Below are 26,212 nucleotides of genomic sequence, written 5' to 3'. Positions count from 1 at the left end.
GCCTTGGATACAATCCTATAACCCTGCTCAGTCAATCTTGTTATGCTTATAGGGTATGTTTGGATAGAGATGAAGTGAATGACAGTGAAGAAAATTCAAATTTGCCATGTGATGCATATGAGTGGATGAGGATGGGGTTCAATAGAACCTTATATCCATTTCACTGGTCAAATTTTAACCAAAAATAATATATGTAATAGTAATTACATGTATTTTTAAAGTTTCACATGTCAAATAATCCCATCGGACTCATTCCTAATGGGTTGTAAATAACCTATCACATTCTTTGAGATTAGCATAGCCCTTCAATTTTGTGGCACTTTTACCTGTTTCTTTGTGGTTAAAAATTTTGATTAAGTTAATTTTATTGACCAAAGCCTCACCTATATCCTTTCCAGATCCAATCAAAGGGATCAAATGAGGTGGATGAAGAGATTCTCTCTTTATCATGGGTGGAGAGAAATTTGGTCCAACTACTTATAACCAGTAAAAGTATGTATAGGGTTTTGAATAACATGGATCCACCTAACTGTGCCCAATGATACCAGTGACCTTTATTTTTTTCCTGTCACCTACTACACGACACCCTATCACCCTATGACTTGCAGCAAGACCAGTTTTTAGTTCACTTCACTTATAACCAAATGAAGCCTGAGGGGGTAAGCCCATTAATTGGAATTTAAGTTGGGCTTATTCAATTGGGTTGGTTGTGTTAGGTTGGAAACTTTCAGGAATTAAAGACTTGGCCCTTTCTCTAACTCGTGTAAGTTACAGATCAACAACCCGTGGGTGTGGGTCTGTGGACCTTCTTATAAGATGGTTGGTGAAGTCTTGTTCCTAAATGTTGGGCCTTTCATTGGAACTAAAACAAGCCTGGGTCCATCTCTATGGTACAAATTTAAGTATTCATCATTCTGATAAAAGAGATTGGAAAACTACCTGAAAATGAGGACCCACAATAGTAAATAGACTTTTACATCTGATACTATTATCCACAGATTAAGTTTTCACCATTAATGGTGATGTGACACTACGATTGGAATCTAAGTTGATCGTTAATTCTCACCCTTATTGTTTGTGATGACCCAAATACCCTTCTCCAGTCCAATCAAAAGGTAAGGTGAGGTGGATTAAGAGATTCTCTCTTCACCATTGTGAAGAGAGAAACTAAATCCATTATCCAAACCTATTTGTAGAGATGTATTGGGTCATCGGGTCATAACCCGTATCCGGGGAGAAGAGGTGAGGTTGGTGAGGTATTGTATATAAGCTGTGTAAAGCCTTAAGTTTTACATATAATGGAAACAATACACACAGATCAAATCTGTTCTGATAAGGTTAGGTTAGAGTAGGCTGAGATTTATCAAACGTAGGCCAAGTATCCTTGCCCAATTGATGATTTTTCCTTTTATTTTGGCTCTATTTGGTATGTATAGAATTGATTCTAGGTCTAGAATACATTCTGTAATCCGATTCTTCTCTATTTTCTTGCTTCAGGATACGTTCTAGACTCATAATTTATTCCTAGAATACATACCAGCCTAAATAAACACAAGAACAATCTACCTAAATTGTTGTGTGTGGGGGGGTGGCCACGCCCAGACACAATGGGGGTGAAATGATGGCCCCATCCCCATAAAAGGTGAAAATCCCATCCCCTCGAGATGCCAGTACACGCCGTTCTCATTGGCTTCCTCGTGCGCGTGGCCCCTGAGTTCCCATAAATCCATAAGGAAAAGAGAGATCGAAGAAGCTTCTAGTGGTTGCTGGCTAGATCCGTCGATATATAGTCTTTTTATCTGATATAGAATGCTGGGTTATCTACAAGGAAATAGCTTATCTTAGGAATGGACTCGAATGAGTATCTCAGTGCTTCAGATGAAGATGAAGAAGAACTGGAGAAGGGCAACAACAACCATAGAACAGCAGCAATTCAGCAACAATTACAAATTCTTCAATCTCTCATTCCCAATTCAAACCAGGTCGATATTATTATTATAATTAATTATAGCAAAACTTTTCTGTTTTCCATCTTTCTGCACCGTAGTGGATGGTTAGATCTTCATGTGTGATGATATAAACCTTTCCTTCCTTGCATATATGGAAGGTCTGTAACGAAGAAACAGCTTCTTTAACTAGTAAAGTTTCTGATGAAAATGGGTAGTGATGAATCTAATTAATATCTATTTTACCTGTAAATTAAACAGATGGAAACAGAGAAACAGATAGGAGGAGGATTTGTGGGGGTGAAGATGATTTGGAAGAAAGGACCAAAGGTAGCTTTGAATTCTCACCAATCAGGTCACGTGGCTTTGAATTCTCACCAATCAGGTCACCTACCCACCCCTCATCTACATTATTGACTTCTGGGGAATTGCTATCACTCCCTTACACTTAACCTATATTTACTCTGAACTTCCTTCTTTTCTGATTCTCCCAACAAATGCAAATTTCATAATTTAAAATTTTCAGATTACCCCTGGCCACCACCCCTATCCTATCTTCTGCGGCAATGATGGCCATTTTTCTTATCTTTCAATAAATTTTAATAATTGTTCTAATTTGAAGGTGATGGACGAGATGTCTATAACTGAAGAGGAGCTCCATGGTATGATAATGGGAACAGCAACAAGGCTTGCCTTAATACAATAAACATGTATCTAAAACCTGGCCATGATTGGCTAAATGGTGATGGTAACTGATGATCAACTGGTTTATGTTGATAATGATGATGATGATGATGTTATGACATTGAGACGCATTGATCCAATGGTGTGGTAGATCATGAGATCATTGACAAATCTGCATTAAACATTTAAACCAAATTTGCATGTTCTTACACTTCACCTTGCTTGTAATCCAATTACTTTAAGAGATGGTTGTGGGGAAGCCTAAGGCGGAAGAAATAATATTTTAGAAATTGTTAAAGATAAAATGAAAGGTTGCAACAAAAAAAAAAAATCATTCCAGAACTCCATTTAGACCATGAGCCATACTGCTCTACTTACAAGTTAAAATTTATTGGCATGCAACCCAAAATGGGAGGAGGAGGGGGGATGGGAATTTATCCAATCAATCCAATTATAACCAGTTGGAATCCTAGTTTAGACAATGGTTCTGGCCTGTTTCAAAACTGTTCAGTTAGATTTGGACCATCTTTATCAATGCATACAATAGATTGCAATATTTTATGTCTCGAATTCTTGTATCCGTTTCAAAGATCGACCTGATTTGAAGGAGTATTACCTTATTTACGTATCTTATTGTGTAAGAAATAGAGAAGTCAGACTTTGGGATTTTTGTGTTAGGGTTTGAGAAGAGAAAGAGAGCTAGGTACACCGCTTGGGTGTTCTTGAGAGATCTCCATTGTATCTTCTTCCATTACATAGTGAATCATCTTCAGCTTCGCCCATGAACATAGCTCATCACATTGTACTCTGTCAATGATTACACGATTTAAAGATGGATTGTTTGTAATCAAGTTACTGATATAAGTAGAGGACAGTGATTGATGGGGAAGTCATGGCTGGTTTGCAGTGATAATGAACAACATAGGCAAAAAAAACAAATAGTAGGATTGAACAGTAAAATCCCACATAGGTTACTCACATATGAGGTCATGTTACTTAAAACAGTAAATTCGAAACCATGAACACTAATAAGCCTTCAATTCCCTCCGGTACAAGTTTATTTTCCAGCTCTAGAATCTGAATTTTTGTTACTTTTGTATAGGAGTTACTACCATGCAGTTGCAGACACTCCCGTTCTGCTGAAGGCTACAATTTGTCATCCTTGATGATCATTTCATGTCATCTCCATCATTTTAGGTTCAAGATACTCTGTGTTACATCATTTTCTTTCCGATTGCCAAAGAAGAGAGAGAGAGTCTCTCCGAGAAACCTATGGATCCATCCATCCTGTTGCATGGAGATGCAGTCGTAGACAAGGTTCAAAGAATCGGTATCGGATTGACCGTATTGGCTGATTCGTATCGATAGAGACTGATACTAATTCCTGACTGATAGATGTTGATCCAGGAGTACTAACTGAAGATAAAATATAACTAAAATCAATTTTTTTTTTATTAAAATTCAGAGGCAAAATCGTCCAATACAGGCCGATCCATATCAGTATCGTATAGGTCTCAGATCCCGATACCGATTACTAAAAACCCTGGTTGTAGATTGCACAGACCACATGATGCAAGGCTGAGGAAATAGTAGTAGAGAGGACCAGAGGTCAAAGATATCTTGATTCTTGAGCGTCATGTGATTGATAGCATAGTGGGCCAATGCATCTTACGCATAAGGTGAGTCTAACAGGAGCTGCTACCACCTCATTAGGTACCATACCTACTCTAAAGGTATATATTCTGAAACGAATCAACAGAACATAACTTTAGAATGCGTTCTAAGCCTAGAATCGATTCCAATAACCATGTCAAACACAACCTATATCCAATATGGATGAGGATTCCCTCAGCAAACATCATAAAGCATCATAGGATACCCACCAATGACGAACAATAAAACAAATTCATGCATAAAAATACAAAGTGGTCATTTCATAAGATAAAAAGAGAAAAAAGAGAGATCTTAATGTAACCTCGACTATGAACGTTGGTGATAGTGATAGTGCCAACAGCTATAGTAGCATGGAAGTGGTTGCAGGGGGTGGCGATGGTAGCAAGGCGGTACAGTTGATGGTGGCGAGGAGGTGATGGCATGATGATGATAATGGTTGGTCCATCAATAGAAGAATGGTGATGTTTCACTTTCAACATAAAACAATTGTTTTGACCATCAAATTAAACATGTGCTTGTTAAAGAGAGAAATCAATTTCAAAATTGTAACAACTCTAACACTGTTTCAGAATTTCCATTCCATTTGATTTCTCTATTTCACTATAATAAAGTCTCATAATCAAACCAAACAATTTCCAAAATAATAATCACCCTAAGAAATTGAAATAGTAATCACACGAGTCTCACCCCTCTAAAGTCAGCAGCCACTATTCTAGACGCAGTTCCAAAAAGGGCAAATAGTGTTTTAATATTTTGATATGTTCCAAAATACCCTCCTAATACCCTTTCCCACTCTCGCTCATCCCGTGGTGACCGTGATGGTGTAGGAAAACTCGGTCCAATCTCAAAACTAAAGTTGTTTACTTGCATGGGATGGTAAATTAAGAGACAACATGCATTAATTGTTAGTATCATGTCTGCTTATGTGGGAATTAGCTCGACTCATCCTTCTTCAAAATCCTACCAAGTATGAGAAATGTAGGCAAAGATGACTATATTATTACTTTATAACTACACACTATCCTTTACTACCCTTTCTTTTCAGAGGCTGTATCAGCTTCTCGTACTTCAAAGCGCACAATTGGAATCCAACAGTTAGGATCCTCTCCAGCACGTCAATGCATCCAACACGCATCGGATGGCTAGGCAGGCTAGCACACAACCCAGGACAACGCCCAACCATCCAATGCACGCTAAAGGGGTTTTTTAGACGAAATCCAATTAAGTGGATTTCCATTTGTGCAGCTACGAAAATGAATCTAAACTGATCTGTGCTCTTCTTTTCAGCGTTAACTACCCATTCCTTACCTTTGTTGCACTTCAACCCCATTATTTGTGAGATCCATGACTTTCCCTCTCCCACCCCTTTTTACCCGCCCAAAAAACAAGACCCAAGGGAAAAAGATTCCTTCTACGCCTGAGTGGGGATTATTTCCCACACCCGTCACATAATGAGCCATGGCCAGACATTGACAATCATCAAACCAAATGAAGGCCCCCCCTACTGAACGGAAACTATCTCCCATTGGTGCAGTTTCCCACACTAGGAAACCTTTACCACAGATTAAACATCATACCAAATATACGGGAGTTGGCATCACTGCGGCTGAAAAGTTGGGTGATGAGGCCATGGCACAGCTGCTAATCTCCACAGGCTTGAATGCCCAAATGCTCATAACCTGGACCCGACTGATGACTGATGATCCTCGGTTCCCAAATTCAAAATACATTTCATAACAGAGTTATTAGAAAGAAGGCCTTACCTTTCAGCATCGATGGAAGCCAATACGCATTAGAGGACCAGGAAAGAAGACAACCGAAGCACAACTTTCACTAGTGAAATTCAAACCCCAAATTCTCACCGTTTTGCCACCAACTGCTTCTATTCTGAAACCATCCCTAATCTTTTTTCAACTGAAAAGGTGAAACCAACCCCAAACATACTATTCTATTACCTCAGAACTTGGCTCATCATATCCGCCAAGCTCATCACACCTGTAATATAAATCCTTCAGAACTTGGCTCATCATATCATGGCCAAACCATATAAATCAGTTTCTCAATTCCCAACAGAGTGATACACCACTCTGATTCCTTTTCAATCTTTCGTAACAGTACCATTCAACAACTATGAGTCCACAGGCTACCAAAACTTCCAAAGGCTGCCTGTTTCAACAATTCCATCCCAAAGAGGCAGAGGTGGATACCCCCCGGTCACCCAAAACCTTGGACGTGAGGCACTTACCTGCATAGCCGAAAAAACCAAATGCTAGTATAGATTACTGGAACATAAAGCCAGTTTTTCAGTATTTCCAGCCCAATGTGTTCAACGTAATACATTGTCGCACCAATAATGTCATCGCTAAACTGATAAACCTTCAGCTGTGTACCAATCAGAGTCAACAGTCTAGACTTCCTTTCTGATTCCTAGGATTAAGTACTTGCAGTGTCAAAAGAACCTTTTGCCCACAAGCACCTCTCTCTAGTCAGTTTCTTTGTCTCACGAGCTCAATAACGGCATTCTTTCTTAACCTTGCCCACTACAGGCTACAAGCATGTCTCTCAGTATCTTCGTCTCACCAGCTCAATAACCGCATTCTTCTTCCTTTGCAGGAAGAAATAGCGGCCCAGTGGCATCTCTCTGGAGCTCAACTCCATTTACCTTAACTTGCCACCGTCTGATAGCATGGTAGATAGAAAAAAAAACCTGAAAATTGTACACCAGCTAAATGAGTTTCACAACATTGTAAACATAAAAATATCAAACTGCTACCAAGTCCTACAGAATGATAATATACACTATCTTGGGTTTCCTTCTAATCCTTCCCCTTTTTTCCAATAAAAAATTTCTATACAATGACAAATAAAAAACGAAAACTTGATCTTACAACAAGCAAAGTCAACTCCTAATGGTAAACCATGAAAATATTGAGATCATATTTTATCAGTAGACATAGTGATAACCACTCGTAAAGGAAATAAGGAGCCATCACCCATGAAAGTAAGGATATTTTCAAGAAAATATAGAAAATTCATAGAAATGAGGATTCACAGTGAAGTGCTCACAAATTGATCTTTTCTAACAAGTTCCATAAAAAATAAAAAATAAAAATAAAATAAAATAAAACGATGCAAAGCTAAAAAGCAACTCCTTACCAAAACAAATTGTCTTACTTATTAAAAAGTCCTAATTACTAGCAAGTCCAATCAAGATGGCATTATAAATTGAAATTTTGTAAGAAAATGGCAGTAGGTTATATAAAATAGCAAGATTTCCTGCTTCAAGTTCCCAACCGCATGGACACCCTGACAACAAACCACCAAAAACTTAGCGGCTTGAAATGTTTATGCAACCTCGACTTCTAAAACAGCATAATGCAAAGATAGTTTTGGAGGAGCAGAGCAGAAAGCACCAGTCATTAAGCACCTTGACATCTTTCTAGCCTCCAGATTCTGACCCTTGAGATCCATACATTTCCTTCAAGTGAAGTTCGATTTCATCCCAGTTGATCTGAACTCTTCACAAATGTTTGCTCTTCCGGTATTTGAACCAGTCATAATATCATTCTCTGAAGAGTATCAAAGATCCGTAGATGAGATAATATAGATTACAACTAGCTACAGCATCCATTAAATTAGCCATAACTCTTAGAAGGCATGTCAGTACCTGACACAAGCGCCATGAAGAAAGCATCAAATATTGGCACCTGAAACACTAGATTATTGTGTTTTATTCAGACAGTGAGGAACTCGATAGGTTAAAACTGATCCAGGTGAACATCCAAGGCTTTGATCCAAAATAATAAAGCAACAAGTATACAAATGGAACTCATAATCCTGAATCAAATGAAATACACTGTCAAAACAACCACATATAGCACAATGGGAATTGTATGATCTATTAACAGTAAGAATGGTAATAAAAACACTTGATGTATCATCCATGTTACAAAGAACCATAAAACCCAAGCCTGGTGAGAGCCATCTATGTACGCAACAGCCACCAAGCTTTCAAGTAGGCCCAATTTAGCATCATCCAATGTATCTGTAGTCACCTTAAGAGAGATACAGCATGCATGCTAGTCTCCAAATAGAAATTCGGCAAGAATAATTTGTTGGCAGTCACAGCTTCTGCTAATGTACCTCAGGTTAGCTTGTCTTCAATGAATCTTCCTCTCCACGTCCATCACTGACAAAACAAAGTGAACAATCAGTGACTATGGAAACAACTTATGAACAGTTCAATCTATTGCATATAGCAAAGCATAAACCTCCAGATACTTAGCTACATTGCATTGTTATGAATAGTGCTATATTCAATCAATCACAAGATGAGTGCACTTGATGATAAATTTTAAATATTACAATTGTACTTCAGGAGCAACAATTCTAATAATCGATACTCATGCACATAATGAGAAGTGCTTTCAAACCAAAAGGTATTTTGCCACACATTGCATTTGCCCAAGTAACAATGCATAAACTTCAGGACAGGGAACATACGCATAACAAGCAAGTCCTTTATTAACACGCCATTTGTTTAAATTGCATATTGATTTAATGAATATATACAGGATAAACGTGAAATTGCAAAAGTAAATCCATGATAACTTTAGCATTTCATATTTGAGTCATAGGCCTCAGTCCTCAAAAGTGTTTATATTAGACTCAGGACTCAAAGTGAGCCACTTGGTAAAACCTCAGGGGGCCCTTCAAATACAAAGGAGGAGCGATGTAGACTTTGCCACACTGAAACTTCAGGTGTCAAAAACAGAATCCTTAACATGACATAAATGGTAATAAAATCAAGTCCACAATATGAACAAGGCACACTTCTACTACCCCCTTTCCAAGGATCTCACATCTAACAAAGAGCGTGATGTTCTAAAGTAAATGAAAGAAGTTCTAAGTTTTGATCGGATATAGCTCTCATACCAATCATTTGGCAGAGGAATTGCGTTGCAAGGAAGGAAGCCAACTGCTTGAAGGACCAATTTTGCTGCCAAATCCATGACCAAGATGTCCAGCTTCAGCTGGCACCATCGGTTTTGGAGCATTTCTCTTGAAGGCACTCGGTAGTGCAAATGAAGTAGATGGCATTTGCACCTTCTCAGGAAAGTTACTTGCTGCCTGCAAACATCAAAAAATAAATTAAAAAAGATTGACAAATTAGAAGAAATTGCTACAATTTATGTCGAACAGGAAACATTGATTGATCTATAAAAAATAAATTAAAAAAGATTGTCAATAGGAAAATATAGAATCCTTTTCTGGAAGGACTGTAGTCTAAAGTGAGAATATTATTCTAAACCAAGCAAGCTGCAACTGGGCAGCTTCATGTAATAAAAGCACAGCCACCATAAAATGACTTACATTATTTTCAGCAGTAGTAGTATTCTTTTCTGCTGATGATTTAAACTGCATGCGAACCCCAGGACGTGCAACATTACTTGATATTACTCGCTCTGTTACCTCAGCTGAATGTGATGCATTGTTTCCTCCTGCCATTAGAGAAACAAAAGCCACTTTTTGTCAAAAACATGGTTCCAATAGGGTAAAGAAAGAAGATTGCGATGAGCAGTCAGTCAGCTCACAATGCTTGACAAAGGTCGAATACCACCCCCCTCAATCCTTAAACAGTGAAGACAATATATACGTAATAATGGTTGATTAGCCTATAAACAACCCTTTCAAAAACAGACGTCTAATCTTTTTGTAGAACAGTTGTGTACTAGACGGTGCATAAGGCTACATCATATGGCAAATGCTTCTAGATGTTGGCAGTGTAGATCATGCCATGTTACAAGTCATCAATGTGGTACTCTTCATTCATTTCATGATCATTATATACTGTTTATTAAGAAAAGATCTTACCTTGATTCTTGTCAACATCCATTGGCATTGCTCGACTGCTGTTCCCACCAGAAACAGGCTGCAAATATGGATAGCAACTCTCATCAGAGCACATATTCACGCATACAGATAGACAGGGGACTACACACACAGAAAACAGGAAAGCAGAAAAGCACACCACATTTTGGAACTAAAAATATGACCACAGTTCACAGAGCAACAATGCCACATAGGGCAATTACTCGAGGGACAGTCATGCATAGGTCCTACAAGAGATTGATTTGAAGCTCAGGATGAGGAAAAAACTAATTCTATATCATGTTGGGAAATACTAACAGATAGTCGAGGCTGAGACTTCGTCTTTTGTGCTTGCTGGTACTTCAGAATGGTCCAGTCAAATATATAATCAAACTCACATCCTGCAGATAGGTAACAAAAGCAACATCAGGCCTAAAATTGCAATTATTGAAATAATAGATAATAAATAAATTATAAATATGAAGGTCAAAGATCAAGTTATCAGCTGAGAGCAAGATAAAGACAATACCACCACTGAACAGTTAAAGATATATCTGCATCCCTAAAACAGATTAAACTCAGAAAAACCCACATGAGACTGAACTGCTTGGTCCCATACTATTGCAACTTTTTCATAAACATACAAAATCCCATATGATCTTCTCCAGAAGTGCTGGGGGTTTAAAATAACATTGTAAAAGATAATATAACATGGAGCACTATAAACAGGTACCAATGTAAACTGCAAACTATTTTGAATTCATCAACTAACAAACAAATGGCAGTTCAAAAGGTCACAAACTTACAAAACAAAAGCAGGGGTTTATTGGTTTAACGACCCTATATAATTGGAATAAGAGTATTAAGTTGGTTCATAAAATACACAGTGGTATTTGATATTGACCCATTGGTCATTGATTCAGAAGGCTCAATACAAAACATTGTAATCTATCATTCGCATATATCTGAAAAAATATTAATTCAAAATTATTTATGTATCAAGACAAAGAGGGAATAAGAATATTAACAAATAATGATTTGTTCTTTTGATACCTTCACGAGTAAACAAGTCACGAAACAAGCGCTTCAAGAATCCATAATCAGGCCGTTGATCAAATGTCAGAGAATGGCAGTAATGGAAGTATGATGCAAACTCCACAGGATGAGTCTTGCATAGAACCTAGAGAAAAGAATAACCATGCAGTCAGTCAACTTTACAACAACAATAATATGTCTGGAACAGAAGTGAAAATTCAATGAAGATACATATACATACTTCAATAGGAGTTGATAACTTCTTCTCACATATTTTGTCATATTTTTGCTTCTTTGTGGCAGCTTTTAGACCCTGCCATGGAAGGCTACAAGAAAATATACAATGGTCAGTACAATTGGAATGCATAGCCATCACATCCTAACCATCTAGGCTGATAACTCAAAATATATATATATATATAGATCAAAAGATAAAGGTAACTGCACAGGTGTAGATGTAAATTTACAAAATGGACCTGTTCAAAAATTTTCAGGTCAGAATTAAACACCTACCTTCCTCTCAAAAAATACAACAAAACATAACCAAGAGACTCCAAATCATCTCGCCGGCTTTGCTCTGGACAGAACAGCACAAAATTAGGAATCATACATTTAACTTTAATCAAACTAATGAACCAATCTTTACTTACCAATGCCCAGATGAGTATTGCAGCTGGCATAACGGGCAGTCCCAGTTAAGTTTTTATTCTCCCTGTCCAAGAGTAAGAGAGCTGCTATGTCAATCATGGCCCAGGCATTTGAATCAAAATAAGAATATGGCCACACCCATTAAAACAGAATGTCCAAACATGTAATCACATTACAATAATATACGAACCAAAGAGTCCAAATAATCAAGAATATTAAAAAATTTTGTCCCTTGCGGCCAATAAAATTGTAAGAGAAAGTGAGAAACATAACCAAGTCACTAGATATTTGCACACAAGTATCATAAAGGCAGTCAAAAACAAAACCTTTGTGGCTGCGCAGGAAAGACTAGCAGCATGTTTCGAGAACTCAGTTTCGGTACTAATTTCACCCAGCCAAAAAACCGAGTTGGGCCGGGATCTGGGCGAGTTGGTGCATTTTTTTTTTAACTCGGTAGCTGGTTTCGGTGGGTTTTTGACCAAGTTTGGTCATAAAACTTGGTATACAGCCTACTTTGGGCCATTTAAACACAAAGGCACTATCAGATTGTCCAAGTAGGAGTTTGACTTCAGAACCTAGTTTGGTAGGTTATGATGTACTATTAGGCCCTATTCTATACATAATTTAGTAATAGAAAGCAATTAAAGCATGCAACTAATATAAAACAACTTAACTAAGCACTAGAAATGTAAGTGTGTAAAATACATTAATCTTAACATATACATCTATCATCCCAAGCCATATTGCCGAATCAAGTATTCCTACGAATGTGCCACATAGGATTCCCATGTCATAGTGCTGCTGAAGAACCATACATAGTCTTCCACACAAGTCATATATGTGTTATCATCAACTAACTGAAAGTACCCTATCCTAGGGTATGGAAGAGGAGGTTGCAATGAAATCGATCCAATACTACTGCCACCAGGCTGTTGAACTACCATCGGCATGAATGGTTGGGTTGGGACTGTGAATATGTCGTCCCCAAAACCTGACCCAGTGCTCCGACTGTCGAACTCATGTACAGAGTGTACTGACTGTAGCTGCCAAAACTGACCATGGACACTGTATTTTTGGAAAAAATGGTTCACCTTGGACTTGAAATGTTCAAATCTCCTTCAAATCACAAGATTCTTGAAGAAGATCAACGTTTCCACATGTTTGATGAAGTTATGCGGTGATTTTACGTCAAAACTTAAGAAGAAAGACGAAGTTTTGACTCAATCTGGCACAACAGAGGCAGTAGGCACCGAGATGATCGAGACAGTCGAGATCTCGACTATCTTAGTTGAGTTCTGTACATATTTATATGGGGGTCAGATGAAATCTCAGTTGAAACAAGATCAGCGAGATCTCGGCCAAGATCATGTAAACCATGAATTTCGCCAACCATCTCGTCTCGCCATTTCAAAAAACCGAGTTATTAGCAGACTACCTAATAAGCTCAAAGACTAACTGGCAGATACTAAATAAGATCAAACTCTCAAACTGTAAAGTAAATATATATGTATACCTGTATGGAATATGTCGATTAGTTGTGGAGTCCCTGTATCTTTTAGCAAGTCCAAAATCAATAACATAGACCTGAAATATATAGTAATTCAATTAAAAGAATGATGAAAAAAGATAAATATAATTGCAAGGAATTGAATAATCAAACTAAATCAAATTATGTCATCCTTACCTGGTTTGCTTTCCGACCAAGACCCATTAGGAAGTTATCGGGTTTGATGTCTCTATGTAAAAATCCTTTAGAGTGCACATACTCGATTCTTGTAATCTGGAGTGAAATTCAGAAATAAATATATAATTACTCATGCCGTCTACAGCTAGAAGTAAGTTTCAAGCTCCATAAATATAAAATTGAAAACAGTGACAAATAAAAAGAGGGACCTAAATTGCAAACTTTTACCATTTGAGGATTTGCTTCATCGTACTTATTATTAGGGAAAAGGAACGCCACCCGGTCGTGCGTCTGGGCATGTACCTGCGCCCAAACGCAGCCGGGCGTGAAATGACCGGCACACCCCTGCCTTTCCACGGGGGCAGGACGGTCATTTCACGCCTGCCCGTGTCTGGGCGAGGTACACACCCAGACGCACGACCGGGTGGCATTCTTTCTCCCTTATTTTTAATAAATCTTTAGTGGTGATTACATAATGTTTTAAAAAAATCAAAGAAAAAGATATCAGGACATTCAAAAGGGCTCCACATGTCTTCAAAATCATTTTCCATCCATGTAACAAGCTCCAGCTCACAAAATCACTTTTCACATGGCAAAAGAAAGCTCTCATTTGTATAAAGTTTTTGAAGTCCCCCCATGCCAAAGAAAACAACAGAATTGAGTTTACCATCTGATCAGCTAACATTAAGACCGTCTTCAGCGAGAATTTTCTTCCACAGTAAACAAATAAATCTTCAAGACTTGGTCCCAACAAGTCCATTACAAGGATATTGTCCTCCCCATCTACTCCACACCATTTTATACTAGCGATGCCACCTAATAAGTTACAAAAACAATATATTAAACATGATTATAAGCTGAAGACGATTGAGATAGGAAAGTTGTTGCGCAAATTACATACTTCCTGCCTGAAGAATGTTATAGAGCTTGGCTTCATAAAGCAGCTGTGGATGTTTTGTCTTGCTGTTTTCCTGGAAGAAAAAAAAAAGGCACGACATTCAATCCGTAGTTACAGCAAGAAAATTATACCAATATGGCAAGACTCATCACGTAGTAAAACACATCATAACAATCTGAGACATTGCTTTTCTCAATTAAATTACACAACATTATAATGTTAATTCTGTTTGATATGAGCCCTTTCTGCTTATGGATAAAAACAATCATATATACTAGTAAACTTGTTTGAGGCCAAAAAAAAAGAAAAAGAAATCCCAGGATACAGGAAGAGCTGTTAACTGGAATGTTAAAAGACGCACTCCATATTGCTAGAGGACAGAAGTAAACGTAAAGAAGAAAAGTCACACAAAAACAGGGTAACCCATCTAGCAGAGCTATGCTGGAATTCAATTAAACAACAAATACATCAAGCTAGGCAATTGAGGAGGCAAAGGTTTTGGAAAGGAAACACAAAACAATCCCGTATTAAAAAAGGGAATAGGAAAGGAAGTGACGGATCACATAAACAGCAGGCAACAGCAAGGACAATTACGAATCCCTGGTTGATTTTCCTTCTTCCTCTTGTAATTAGATATCATCGGGTCAGAATTACAACAAAAGGAAAAGAGTATCTTTCCCCCGTCAGGCCAATTCATCAAAAAACGAGGAAGAACGTAGAACAGAGAAAATCTCAATATCAGCTCACGATCTATCCAATAAAAGCGCAACCCAGATACAGAGGTAAGGAAATACAACAAAACGCTGAGAGCACATCGAGACAGTCCAGAGACATATACTTACGATCTTCACTGCGACGATCTCGTAGGTGTCGATATGCGTCGCTGCAAAGGAACAAATTCCACAAAAATCAGCAAAAAAATAAGAAGTTCAAGTAAAACTTCAACTGAAGCAGAGGAAACACAAAATCAGATAAAATTCTAAAACAATAAAAACTAACCAAGATAGATTTCTCCGAAAGATCCACTCCCGATCTTACGACCTAATTTGTACTTCTCCCCAACTATCCTCTCCATGACCCCACCCCCTCTAACTCCTCCTCTCTGACTTTTTATCACGATCGATCGATCGATCAGAACTTTATCTCACAAAACAAACAGAGCTTAGGGTTTTCAGAATCTGAGTATTTAGAAAAGGAAGAACTCAGAAACAGAGAACAATTGAGGGAGGGCGGCAGCAAAGTCGTGAGACCTCTCTCGTCTTAATAACAGGACAGGATGTCGTCCTTGCTTCTCTTTCTTTCCTTGAGAAACCGAAACCACAAAACCACACACAACTGACGATACACGAAGCAGTTTCAGAAATGGATATGGAAGAGAATTATTACTCTAAATATAACAACGATAGACTTCTTCGACCAAACCGGGCTCTCGTGACATTAGAGAAAATTGATTAATTAATTTAATTAAATTGTTGTAACGCGAGGGGATGCTCCTGTAATTTTAATAATTTCGGAAGGGTTCTTTTCAGTAGTTGACTAGTCAACAAGAATGGGATCCTGGGCGATGGTCAAAGGACAAAAGCATCCTAAGAAAATACAAAAATTACACACTTCCAATGGGGATATTACTGTCATTTCAAAGAAGATATAATATTTTATTGATGAAGAATTGCTATTTTAGTCCAAAACGATGTTAGGTGGGTTAGGGAAGTAGGAACCCGGAAGTTGTGGAGTAGGAGAGGGAGAGAGAGAGAAAGCGAGCAGAGGTGTCAGTCGGTCAGTTTGGTACTTTGGTCTCGTTTCGATTGGGTTGAATTGATCTCAGGGTGAGAGTGGATGATAATCAAGACCAAATTTATAAGGGAAGGTTTGGTTTCGATCTGGTTTTGGTTTGATTTATTTTGGTTTTCTCTTATCGGGTTTGCTCTGATTTGGGTTTGATATCGATTTCTTATGCATAATTATGCGGGAAAAAAACATATTTTTTTATGATTTTCAGGGTTGGTATCGATTTTATAGCGTTTTGCTCTGATATTCCATGTTTGGTGTAGTTTTTTATCAGATCGTTTGGTCCGGTTTTCAATTGGTTCTATAATACCCTAAACCAAAGTTGGTCCAATAAGGATTTGAATTGTTTTGGCTTTTCGATCAGTTTGATCGATTTGGTTTAGGGTTTGACACCTCTAGCTAGAGGCAAGGCAACATTTGCAAACAGTATACATCTGGTAGGAAAAAATAACTAGGTAATGGGCAAAAGGTCTCCACATGCCCAATGTGCGAGGAATCTCCCATGCCGCATCAACCATGGCATGGAAAACTATTTTTATGGCAAAGGAACCCACATGGTCAAAGAGAGAGAGTGTGCCAGTGTGGGTCTCACATGGATCCAAGAGGTTTGGTTTGGATCGGATCTAATCGATGTCTTCTAATTTAAGGCATCACATTGTTTCAATCTATTTAGGTAATCGGGCCTCATAGACCAAAGCATGGAGACATTTATATTCAGTCAATCAATTATTGATACATAATCAGGTTATAACTGTGCTTTAAATGGGCTAATTGACTAATTGGGCTATAAATGGTCCTTAAACATACTATAAACAGTCCTTAAAAAAGCTATAATCGAGTTTAAATAGGCTAATCAGAATATAAATGGTCGATTATTGGCTGGTCCCGATCAAGTGATAGTTGAGCCACTACCTTGCATCGAGAATGCCAGATTATTATTCAATTGGTGTTTGAGCCCAACACATATAGTGTCGATTGGACTGATCTCATGTTTAAACCAGTTAATTCAAGTTGGCCCTATCAATGTGGGCCAACCTTTGACACCCCTATGGTCAGGGACTCAGGATGTGAGAAACCATGAGAAAGGATTGCCACATTGTCAGTGTGGAAATTTTTTTCTTTTAAATAATTTGGGAAAATATCATCGTAACTAAAATGGTGAAATAAGAAGTTGTAGCCTTTCTTTCTTGTCTTACTTCTTAAAAGGGTTCTGACAATAGTTTAAAAGTGATTTATCATTATCTTAGTCTCAAGAGATTTGACTCTCTTGTATGTTTTTCGAATACACATGTGATATTACATGATTTTTAAATAGTATTTTACATTAAAGGAGAAAATAACATTACCTAGCCATGTGGAACCTGCGTCCAAACATAGGAGCGCATGAAATTACCGCTATACTCCCTGTGATATAAAAAATCTCATCCATGTTGATGCCGCTATGCACACTCTCATTGGCTCCCGTACTGGTGCAAAGATCTCACAACTAGGCAACAATCTATTGCTCTCTATTAAAAGATAGTAGGTTATAATTTATTTTTTCACAAACTTTGTTTCCACAAGATTTTCCCTTATTATTCACTGGAGAAATTTTTCTTTCACCCATGGGAAAAAAAAACACCAACAAATCTATTATCATTACCACTCCCCGCCCCCTATTAATTGGAGGTTTGCAACGTCCTTCATTGTTCCCTAACACTTATCCAAGCGCAACGATGATCATCGCTGAAGTGGCTTAAGAAAAACTCGATTTTTATTTATTTACCTTTCCTTTTACTACTACTGGAATAATTTTTTTGAATAAGATAAAGGTAATCAAAAGAAGGTACAACTTCATTTTTCACCATTTTGGACATTAGGCTTCTCATGTCAAGTTTTGAGCTTTGATCTTTCTCCAATTTAAATAGATCTCCCATGTTTGTGCTCATTCTATTTCTAAATGAGCTTTGAGCTACTTTCACTTGGGTCTTTGAAAGACCTCGTTTATGGAGAGAACCTTCTCAAGATTGTATCTATCTTTCTGCCTAATAAGGCTCAATAAAATCTAGCACTAACGGGCCTTTTTTCACCAAAAAATAAAATAAAGGTGGACCGACGGGATTTTCTCTTTTGAATTGTTGATTTCCACCAGTAATTGGACTTTTAACATTTCAAGAGAGAAAAAATTGTCTAACGTACCATAGCTGAAAAGTTGATTTATTTGGTTGAGTGATTTCAATTTGTCAATAAGTCTATATATAGCCGTTTACCCTTTATGCTCATTGGACCTCATGTGATACTTTAATAATTCATTCTCTTAGTCACCATATGTCTTTCTCATTAGCTTGAAGCAAACCTGTATTGACTAGAATAAAAAAACAAGGCAAAATTTTTTCTTCAACCACGTTAAAGGTTCACCTACAAGGCTACATATATATCGTCATCATTACTCCTTCGTTTATGTTAAAAATCGAAAATGTCGTTTACTATTCCTCTATGCCTATAATTCAAATGGTTCAAGGAAAACTTAACCCAAAAAGTAATGCTTTTACAATTTCAATCCAAGTATTTATTCTCACCCCCAACAAACAATAGTATGTTAAATTGTTAATATTACATAAATAAAATGTGATCTTTCAATACAAAAATAATTATTTTTTAAAGGGTTAATGTTTCCTTCATATGCCTTCAAAATAAGTTTATCTACGTGGCCCACCATTTTTTTTAAAATGTGAATGATGTGTTTGTCAAATAACCATTGGATGGATAGTACACCAATGGATTAACCACACATAAAATTATACTTATTCCATTTTTAACATGTGAAGATGACATTACATTTTGAAATTATTAGGTTGGCCCGCATTGGAATTTAGAATGTTGAGTGGGCATACGTCTTTCTATTTTTGGGAACAGAATGAGATCCACGTTGGGTTATAAGAATTGAAAGGATGAAACACGACAACCTAATAATACTTTAGATTTCATGGCTCATAGTTATTAGTTAATAAGGTCATATTTGGTTTACTTTAGATTTCATAATTCATTTGGTATCAACACCCCTTCCAAAAAATAATAACATTGGAAACTAATTTTTTATGTTCTATGTTTAATTTTAAGGATCAACTCAATTCAAAACAATCCCTTTTTGATCGATTCCACCAATCCGTATCAATATTGTATCGATGTCGGTAGCCATCATACCAATATGACCAATATGATATCGATATCTAAATCTATGGACACCACCAAGCTTGGGGAATGGCATGATTAATGTGGAACAATGGAAGATTGTGAATTAAACTTCAAATGCAATGCCAACTAACTAAAAAGCAATCAAAGTAATTTCAAAAGCATAGGAAAAGGTCTTTATGAGTTCTTTTATATATATATTATTTTTTTTTGGTGGAAAGTTTCTTTCTTATAAAGTTAATTTTTTCTTATGATAATTTTTGTTGTGACCTCATAATTCACCAAGGATCTATTAAAATGTTAATTTCAAAACATAACCTGATCCAATTATATGATTTCTTATAATGAATATCCAATTATATAATATCTTATAAATATTATATATTTTTAAATTATACACAAGACTATTCAAATAATTTGGATAAAATAAATAGAATATTTTTTGTAAGAAAATAAAAAAGGATTAAAACGTGTCTGGTTTATCTTCAAATTAGCATAAACCTTTTATAAAAATTCTATATGTAACCCCATTTATAAGGCTATATATATAAACTCAAAATCACATTGATTGAATATCAAATTGAACGAGATCCCTTAACTTTTTTGTATTTTTAAATAAATGAGACCCCATAACAAGAAACCCTTGTTGAATCAGTTCAAGTTGGTTCCAAATCAAAATTTGATCCATCTACAACCCGCCTCTCTCCCTCTCTTTAGAGTTTTGTATTCAGCTTTTTTTCGGGAGCCAATGTGTTCAGTGAGTGTGGAAACTGGAAAGCATTCCCAAATGGATAGCTTAGTTTGCCTTGCCATTTTTGGAGCTCGATCAAAAGCTACAAAAATCTTCCCCAGCCCTTCGAGTCATGAATTAATTTTTACTACCAATTATTTGAAAAAGTCAAATGTACTAAGAACTATTTGAAGATCAAGAAACTTTAAAAAAGGGTAGGGGGAAATCTATATGGTGATTGGTGGATTTGCATAGTTGAGATTGATCACCAAGTTGACATTTGTTCATTTAGAGGGTTCCTTGTTAACCTAGAGGTCAATATGCATAATATACACAACATAAAAGCCATCTCATTGGGAATTGTTACCCTTTCCCATATTATTTGTATGGGAGATTTTGGAATCCCTGATATTTTTTTTCGAGATAAGTTTGTCGAGACAGTTTTTTCGGATGAGTAACTACTTTTCGTCATGTGCCAATGTTGGATGAGGATTAAATTTTGTGGACTAGTATACCCAAGGTCCTATGTTCACTGATTAAAATCAACTCAAATAAAACCTACCAAATAGTAAAAATGATTGCTTTTTCCTTCACCAACTGTCATTGAAGAATCTCTTGACCGAGGGGTTCAAATTGTGTCCATACAGTATTGCGCAACAGTGGATGAAATTTTGTGGACAAGTATACCCAAGGTCCTACTTTCACAAATTAAAATCAACTCAAATACAACTTACAAATGGTCAAAAACACCTCCACTATTGAGAGCGGGGAATAGGATAAAATAGAATAGGAGACAGATTCCAATACTGGAATAATGGAATCCAATTAAATGGATGGAAGTGTGTAGGCCACCAAGGGAATGGATGGACATACATGGACGGGGTATGTCATTATAAAGGATGGTAAAATGCTTGAATTTGGTTTGAGATTTTACACGCGGTTATTTCAGACCATTCCCACATCCAATTGTCAAAATTTCCCAATCACCCTTCCCCGTAGTAAAAAAGTAGGTGCACTTCCAGAAAATTAAATGTTCGAGCTTGTATAGTCCCTCTAGAAATACATTCGTCAAAATTTTTATCATATTTCTCCTCTAATGGGCCTTCCTAATGTGAAGTCTAGGTCAGCAATGCTAGAAGGACTTGAGGGTCAACCATCTTGTGGCACAAGCTTCCTCTCCACCCCCCCCCCTTCCATTTTCCCTATCAAAGATAGCTCCCTATTTCATTATTCCATATTTGATTTCAAGTAAAGGAAAGAAAATGGAAGTGAATTCACTTTTGAAAAGAAAATGAAAAGCTTTTGTGATCATGATTATGTGAAGTATCCAAGACTCTTTTTATATTCAGTAATGATGCTTTGGGTGAGAATTCCCTATGCTGTCGATATAGTAGGATTCTCTCTTTACAAAAACAAAAAAAAAAACAAAAAAAAGATATAGTAGGATTCTCTTATGCTACAGTAATGGCAATGAGCGAAACAATATCGTCAATAGAGCCCACAATGGTTACGGTAGAAGAGAGAAAATGTATTAAAAAAAAACCTTGTGATAGGACATATGTTATGTAGACAATGTGGGGATATTTTTTCTTATATAGTATTTATTTTAATTTTAAAATCCAAAAGGATTTAATTACAAAATAAATTTATTTAGAATTATTCATAATTAATTATAAAATCATTTAAAATAGTTATCACAAAAAAATTTATACTTTGATATTATTTAGATTTCACTCCATCCCCTTTATTTGTCTTGCAGTAAGGCTGGTTGAGCCTTTAGGAATTTGGTTCCATGAAGTCCAATCTAGTGTGGGTTAGGTTGTCAAACCATCCTATATGGCCACTCGAGATTTTACCAAAGACCAAGTATAACCCAGAGGTCTACGACTCTCTACGGTAAGCATGATCTTAGCAAGTTTGGGAATAACAATAAAATGGAAACAAATATATGCGACAATTAAACCGGCTAGACCATAACAATATTTTAAAATATTCGGCGTAATAAAACACATTCGATACCTGCTCAATTAAAGCATGTATACGGTAGAATACGTTCTATTCAATTAAACTAAATGTTTAGATGCGCGTATAATACGCGCTCGAGATCTTCCCAGGGGCCAAGTACGACCCAGAGGTATGATGATTGCAAGGGCGATCCCTTCTCCAATACCTCCGCTGCGGATTCACAGTCAATTAGAGGAGTTCCAGTAGAAGGAGATGGGCGGCGATGTAGAGAAGATGATTGCCATTGGCCTAGTTTGGGGAGTTACGAACGCTTTAATGCGCAAGGGTGCTCTCCTTTGGGATCAAAAGCTCCAATCCTCTTCGGTTAAGCTTCAGCAATTTCCTCAACTCCATCGACGGTTACTTGGGCATTTGAACAATTGGCTAGAACTCCTATTAGTTTGGCAGTACTCCATCCCTTTCTTGTTAAATCTATCGGCCTCTGCTACTTTCTTCGCTGTTCTAAGCGACAGCCCCATATCTCTTGCAGTCCCCGTGACCAATGCTACGACTTTTGCTGCGACTGCAATATCGGCTATGCTCCTTGGCGAGGAGACTCGTGTTGGGTTTGCTTTGTTTGGTACATTTCTTATTGTTTTGGGTGTCTGGTTTTGTATTATGTGATGAAGATCTAATGGGTGCTTGTAGAATTGATTTCAGTGTTTGTATCGAAAATTTCATTAGTATGGGAAAAAAAAAAAACATTTCGGATTTGCAGCTATCTCCAATGTGAATCTTGTTTATTATTCTCTTACAGATCTGAATTTTCATGTATAATTGTCGTTATTTTTCCGCTTTCAGATTCGTTAACTAAGAGAATCTGACATGGTTGAGAGAACGTTTTGTAAGAAGTAGCAGAACTTCTAGACTCTGCTGTTAAGGGTAATTTTCTTCTGTTTCCATAATTGACGACCTTTAATTGTTTCTCTGTTATTTCGCATCCTAAGACGCACTTGGTTTTTCTACTGTTAAGGGTCGATATTGAAATGTGAAGGCTGAGTAGGCCATATTTCAGTGCTCGGCTCAAAGCTGAAATTTGAAATCGAATCCTGGGCTGCACTCGTTACCATATTACACTTGATATAGCACCACCATGTCCTTGTAGGGAATGCCCGTAATTATTCTTTCTAAGACTTCCTGGTTGTGAATTCTGACTATCACTCCTTGCTCTTCTCTGTCAAGTTGCCCAAGGTTAGACCTTTTAAGAGCCTATCATCTTTCTTCCTCAATAATGTGTTCCACTTTGCAGACACCTTGGATGTTGTTTGAACCAAGGTGGATGAACTTATTTAGTTAATAGAATGACATGATTACAATTCAAGTTTTGTGCAAGTTATCAACACTCCTCATAATGAATAGGTAGCAGTATTCCATGATTGTTCACCACATTTGTTGTTAAGCAACTGCTAATATTGCATATTAGATCTTGATCAGAGGATTCTGACTAGATATATGAATTGCTAGTAACTTCTACCATAATAGTCTGTTGGAAATTGTAGTTTAATCATATGCATGTGGTTACTAACCTGATCTTTTTGTTGGGTACATGCAACTTTGCTAATTAGAAAGTAAAGATTAGCATGCTTCTTCCCCTTTTCTAATGACACTCTTGACCCATGTCCACCTGGGGCTACAAAGACTACATCTATGGAAATCATCTAGCTTCAATCAAGCTTTGAGGGGCTTCTGTTCCCTGCTTGATATTCTTGTTATTTTTGTCTCCTATTCTTTACTAATTTTTGCTACAAAGTTGGAAAGATACAACCACTAAAGAATTTATTCATCATTTATAAGTTGACATAATTCAAATGGTAGGGGGCAACACAAGTTTATTCATATCTTTTGAACCACACTCTGGTGTCCTGGTTTGGAACCACACTTTCTTTGCTTGTTTCTAATATTGGGGTAAAGAACATTGAGGGGGCATCTGCCCATTGAATCTTTTATAATAAGTATCATAGTTATACAGGGGACGTCCCACCAGTTGACGGGGGGAAATGGAGGCATATTGGATGATGCTTACTGTTCCACTCCACTTGCAAGCCCTTCCCCTAAACCTTAAAAAATATCTAGATTTGAAGGGTGCTTAGTGAGTTAGTTCCATTAAATCTTCAAACGTCCATTTTCTGTTGCCTGGTTATCTGCCATCCCAAATGCTGGCATAAACCCTCATCCCTTGCCGGTTTGGGTAAGCACTGCCGTGACTTTCATAGTCTCAGAAAACTCAGATTGGAAGCCCAGCAACGAACTGGCTGAAACATGAAAAAACATTATGATGATAGATGCTGAAGTAATGAAACAAGCATTCAAACAGGTCCCAGTGGGGGAACTTACACAATCCGGAGGTATTTTATGATTGGCTTTCATGTTTTGATGATTGCTTCGATTGGTATGAAATGACAGTGCCAAAAGAAATGAAGCTTGCACGGACCAAGTTGGTAGGACCAGCCTGGGAATGTTGGAATCATTATGAGAGGCGAGTACAGCAGAGGGGGACAGCCCCTAGTACTTGGCTTGAGATGAAGGACAAATTGAAGGGTAAATATCTTCCATCCACCTCCAAAGCATGCCTACTTGACAAGTTCAATTTACAGCGACAAGGAACCCTATCAGTAGTGGACTATATACAACAGTTTGATGCACTCATCTCATATATCGGACTGAATGAAGATGATGACCAGCTGCTGTCCCGTTTTAAAATGGGACTGAGACCAGTGATTCGGAAGGAGATGGGTGTGATAGATATCTATGACTTTCCAGAAGGCCCTACGGGTAGAGGAATTACTGGAGGTTTCCACGAGGCGGTTTGGTTCTCAAGGCGGGGAGGTCAACAGGAAGTCTACAGTCTGATGCAAATAAATCACCTAGGGGGCTTATTTTAGGGGAAATAAGTCTTGGGATGGGTTATATATGTATTGGGCTTTTGATTCTATGTGTTTATGTTGTAATTGGCCAATTTAATGAGCCTAAAATATGGGTAGAAAGTAGGAAAATGGGATTTACTTCATTAGTTTAGTTAGAGTTTAGTTATGAGTCAGTTTATATTACCTTATTAGTTAAGGATTGTGTTAGGCCTTTCCTTTTAGTGTTTGAGTCTGTTTTTGAGTCTTCTATGTAAGTTTATAAGGGGCTACAGCCTTGTACACGAATTTGATTAATGAGATGGAAAAAAACAATACAACTTTGTGCTTTGCTCTATGAAAGAGTATGGTGAGATGCCATTGGTGAGAAACCAAAATACGGTGAGAGGCCGTGGGTGAGAGACCCGGGAGAGAGTGGGATACTCGATCCAATCCTATCCTTCTTTTCTATTTTCAATTTTCTTCTTTGTTTCTATTGCAATCAATTTCATTGTGTGATCTGCCACAAGTTCTTCAGTTGCTGCCTAGTTTTTTGAAGCCCAAATCAACATTAAACTTTGTACAAGAAGATCCTGCCTGGGGCTAGGTCCTTCGTGATCTAGTCTTACATTACAGTCAGTGTGGTGTCTGATAAGCCCACTGCTCACCCTACCACTACATCCATCCCTACACATGCAGAAAACAATGGGAAAGCTCCTATGGGCAGGAACAGTAGAACGCAATGTTTCCATTGCCATGAGTTTGGACACACCGCAAAATTATGTCATGTGCAGCAACAGTTAATTGCAATGGTTTCTAGCACTATTGAGGAGGATGAAGATAATGTAGTTCCAGATAGGATTAATTCCCACTAGAAACCAGTGAATCAGGATCTCCAATAGTGCTAGCCGATTGGAGTAGGATTGGGAAATTTAGGGTTAAACTAGGGTTAGGGTGAGATATTGATGGTAAGGTTTTTATGGTTTTAATAGGCAGGTCTAGGGAGTTATTAATGTGTAAAAATATCAGGGTTTTAATAGGTTTGAAAATTCTGCAAAATTAGGGCAGAACTGATCTATATCTCTGGGTTTTGGGTTTTAATGGAGTATGGTGAGGGGGGGGGGGTTAGAGAGGGAATGAAGGGCTGAAACTTGGATCGAGTGTAGGGGGGGAATGAGTAAGGAACTCGATGGAAGTTTGGAGGGGATCTGGTGGCTGGAACTTGGTTGCTTGAAAACC

The 26,212-nt window shown here is 37.4% G+C and overlaps 2 protein-coding genes and 2 long non-coding RNA genes across 6 annotated transcripts; 3 read left to right on the top strand and 1 right to left on the bottom strand.

The window, feature by feature from the left end:
- Positions 1-1,823: 1,823 nt before the first annotated feature.
- Positions 1,824-2,681, top strand: LOC122656053. The gene is made up of 2 exons (XR_006332035.1): positions 1,824-1,982; positions 2,569-2,681. It is a non-coding gene; the product is annotated as an uncharacterized LOC122656053 (long non-coding RNA).
- Positions 2,682-2,736: 55 nt separating this feature from the next.
- On the top strand, positions 2,737-16,276 carry LOC122656054. The gene is made up of 3 exons (XR_006332036.1): positions 2,737-2,881; positions 3,273-3,282; positions 16,266-16,276. It is a non-coding gene; the product is annotated as an uncharacterized LOC122656054 (long non-coding RNA).
- LOC122656049 (casein kinase 1-like protein 3) lies at positions 8,041-15,666 on the bottom strand. Of its 3 annotated transcripts, XR_006332034.1 has the most exons (16): positions 15,440-15,666; positions 15,283-15,323; positions 14,444-14,513; positions 14,210-14,358; positions 13,543-13,638; positions 13,372-13,442; positions 11,861-11,922; positions 11,724-11,787; positions 11,452-11,536; positions 11,229-11,355; positions 10,494-10,576; positions 10,179-10,236; positions 9,678-9,805; positions 9,240-9,434; positions 8,360-8,493; positions 8,041-8,141 (listed from the first exon to the last, which is right to left on the bottom strand). XR_006332034.1 is itself a non-coding variant. In XM_043850480.1 (15 exons), exons 1-14 carry the CDS (start codon positions 15,513-15,515, stop codon positions 9,243-9,245), a joined length of 1,302 nt encoding a protein of 433 aa, XP_043706415.1. In that variant the 5' UTR covers positions 15,516-15,666; the 3' UTR covers positions 8,108-8,493; positions 9,240-9,242. The 3 variants fall into 3 exon arrangements, 2 of the variants coding, with proteins under 2 accessions (XP_043706415.1, XP_043706416.1); XM_043850480.1 differs by having other exon boundaries at positions 8,108-8,493; XM_043850481.1 differs by having other exon boundaries at positions 8,108-8,481.
- A 6,043-nt stretch (positions 16,277-22,319) lies between the features above and the next one.
- LOC122656167 (transmembrane protein 234 homolog) lies at positions 22,320-22,819 on the top strand. Its single transcript, XM_043850623.1, has one exon. The coding sequence runs from the start codon at positions 22,347-22,349 to the stop codon at positions 22,755-22,757; it is 411 nt and encodes a 136-aa protein (XP_043706558.1). The 5' UTR covers positions 22,320-22,346; the 3' UTR covers positions 22,758-22,819.
- Positions 22,820-26,212: the final 3,393 nt, after the last annotated feature.

The sequence above is a fragment of the Telopea speciosissima genome, chromosome 3 (assembly GCF_018873765.1).
Source record: "Telopea speciosissima isolate NSW1024214 ecotype Mountain lineage chromosome 3, Tspe_v1, whole genome shotgun sequence".
In the NCBI taxonomy this organism is placed as follows: Eukaryota; Viridiplantae; Streptophyta; class Magnoliopsida; order Proteales; family Proteaceae; genus Telopea; species Telopea speciosissima.
This window is presented reverse-complemented; position numbering and strand designations above follow the sequence as displayed.

Excerpts from the sequence above, each read along its gene's own strand:
- LOC122656049 (XM_043850480.1), bottom strand. The coding sequence starts at position 15,515 with ATGGAGAGGATAGTTGGGGAGAAGTACAAATTAGGTCGTAAGATCGGG. Across the intron at positions 11,356-11,451 it reads AGTTATCAACTCCTATTGAA|GTTCTATGCAAGACTCATCC; the intron begins GTATGTATATGT and ends TCTTTTCTCTAG. Across the intron at positions 10,237-10,493 it reads AGTCTCAGCCTCGACTATCT|CCTGTTTCTGGTGGGAACAG; the intron begins GTTAGTATTTCC and ends CCATATTTGCAG.
- LOC122656167 (XM_043850623.1), top strand. The coding sequence starts at position 22,347 with ATGGGCGGCGATGTAGAGAAGATGATTGCCATTGGCCTAGTTTGGGGA.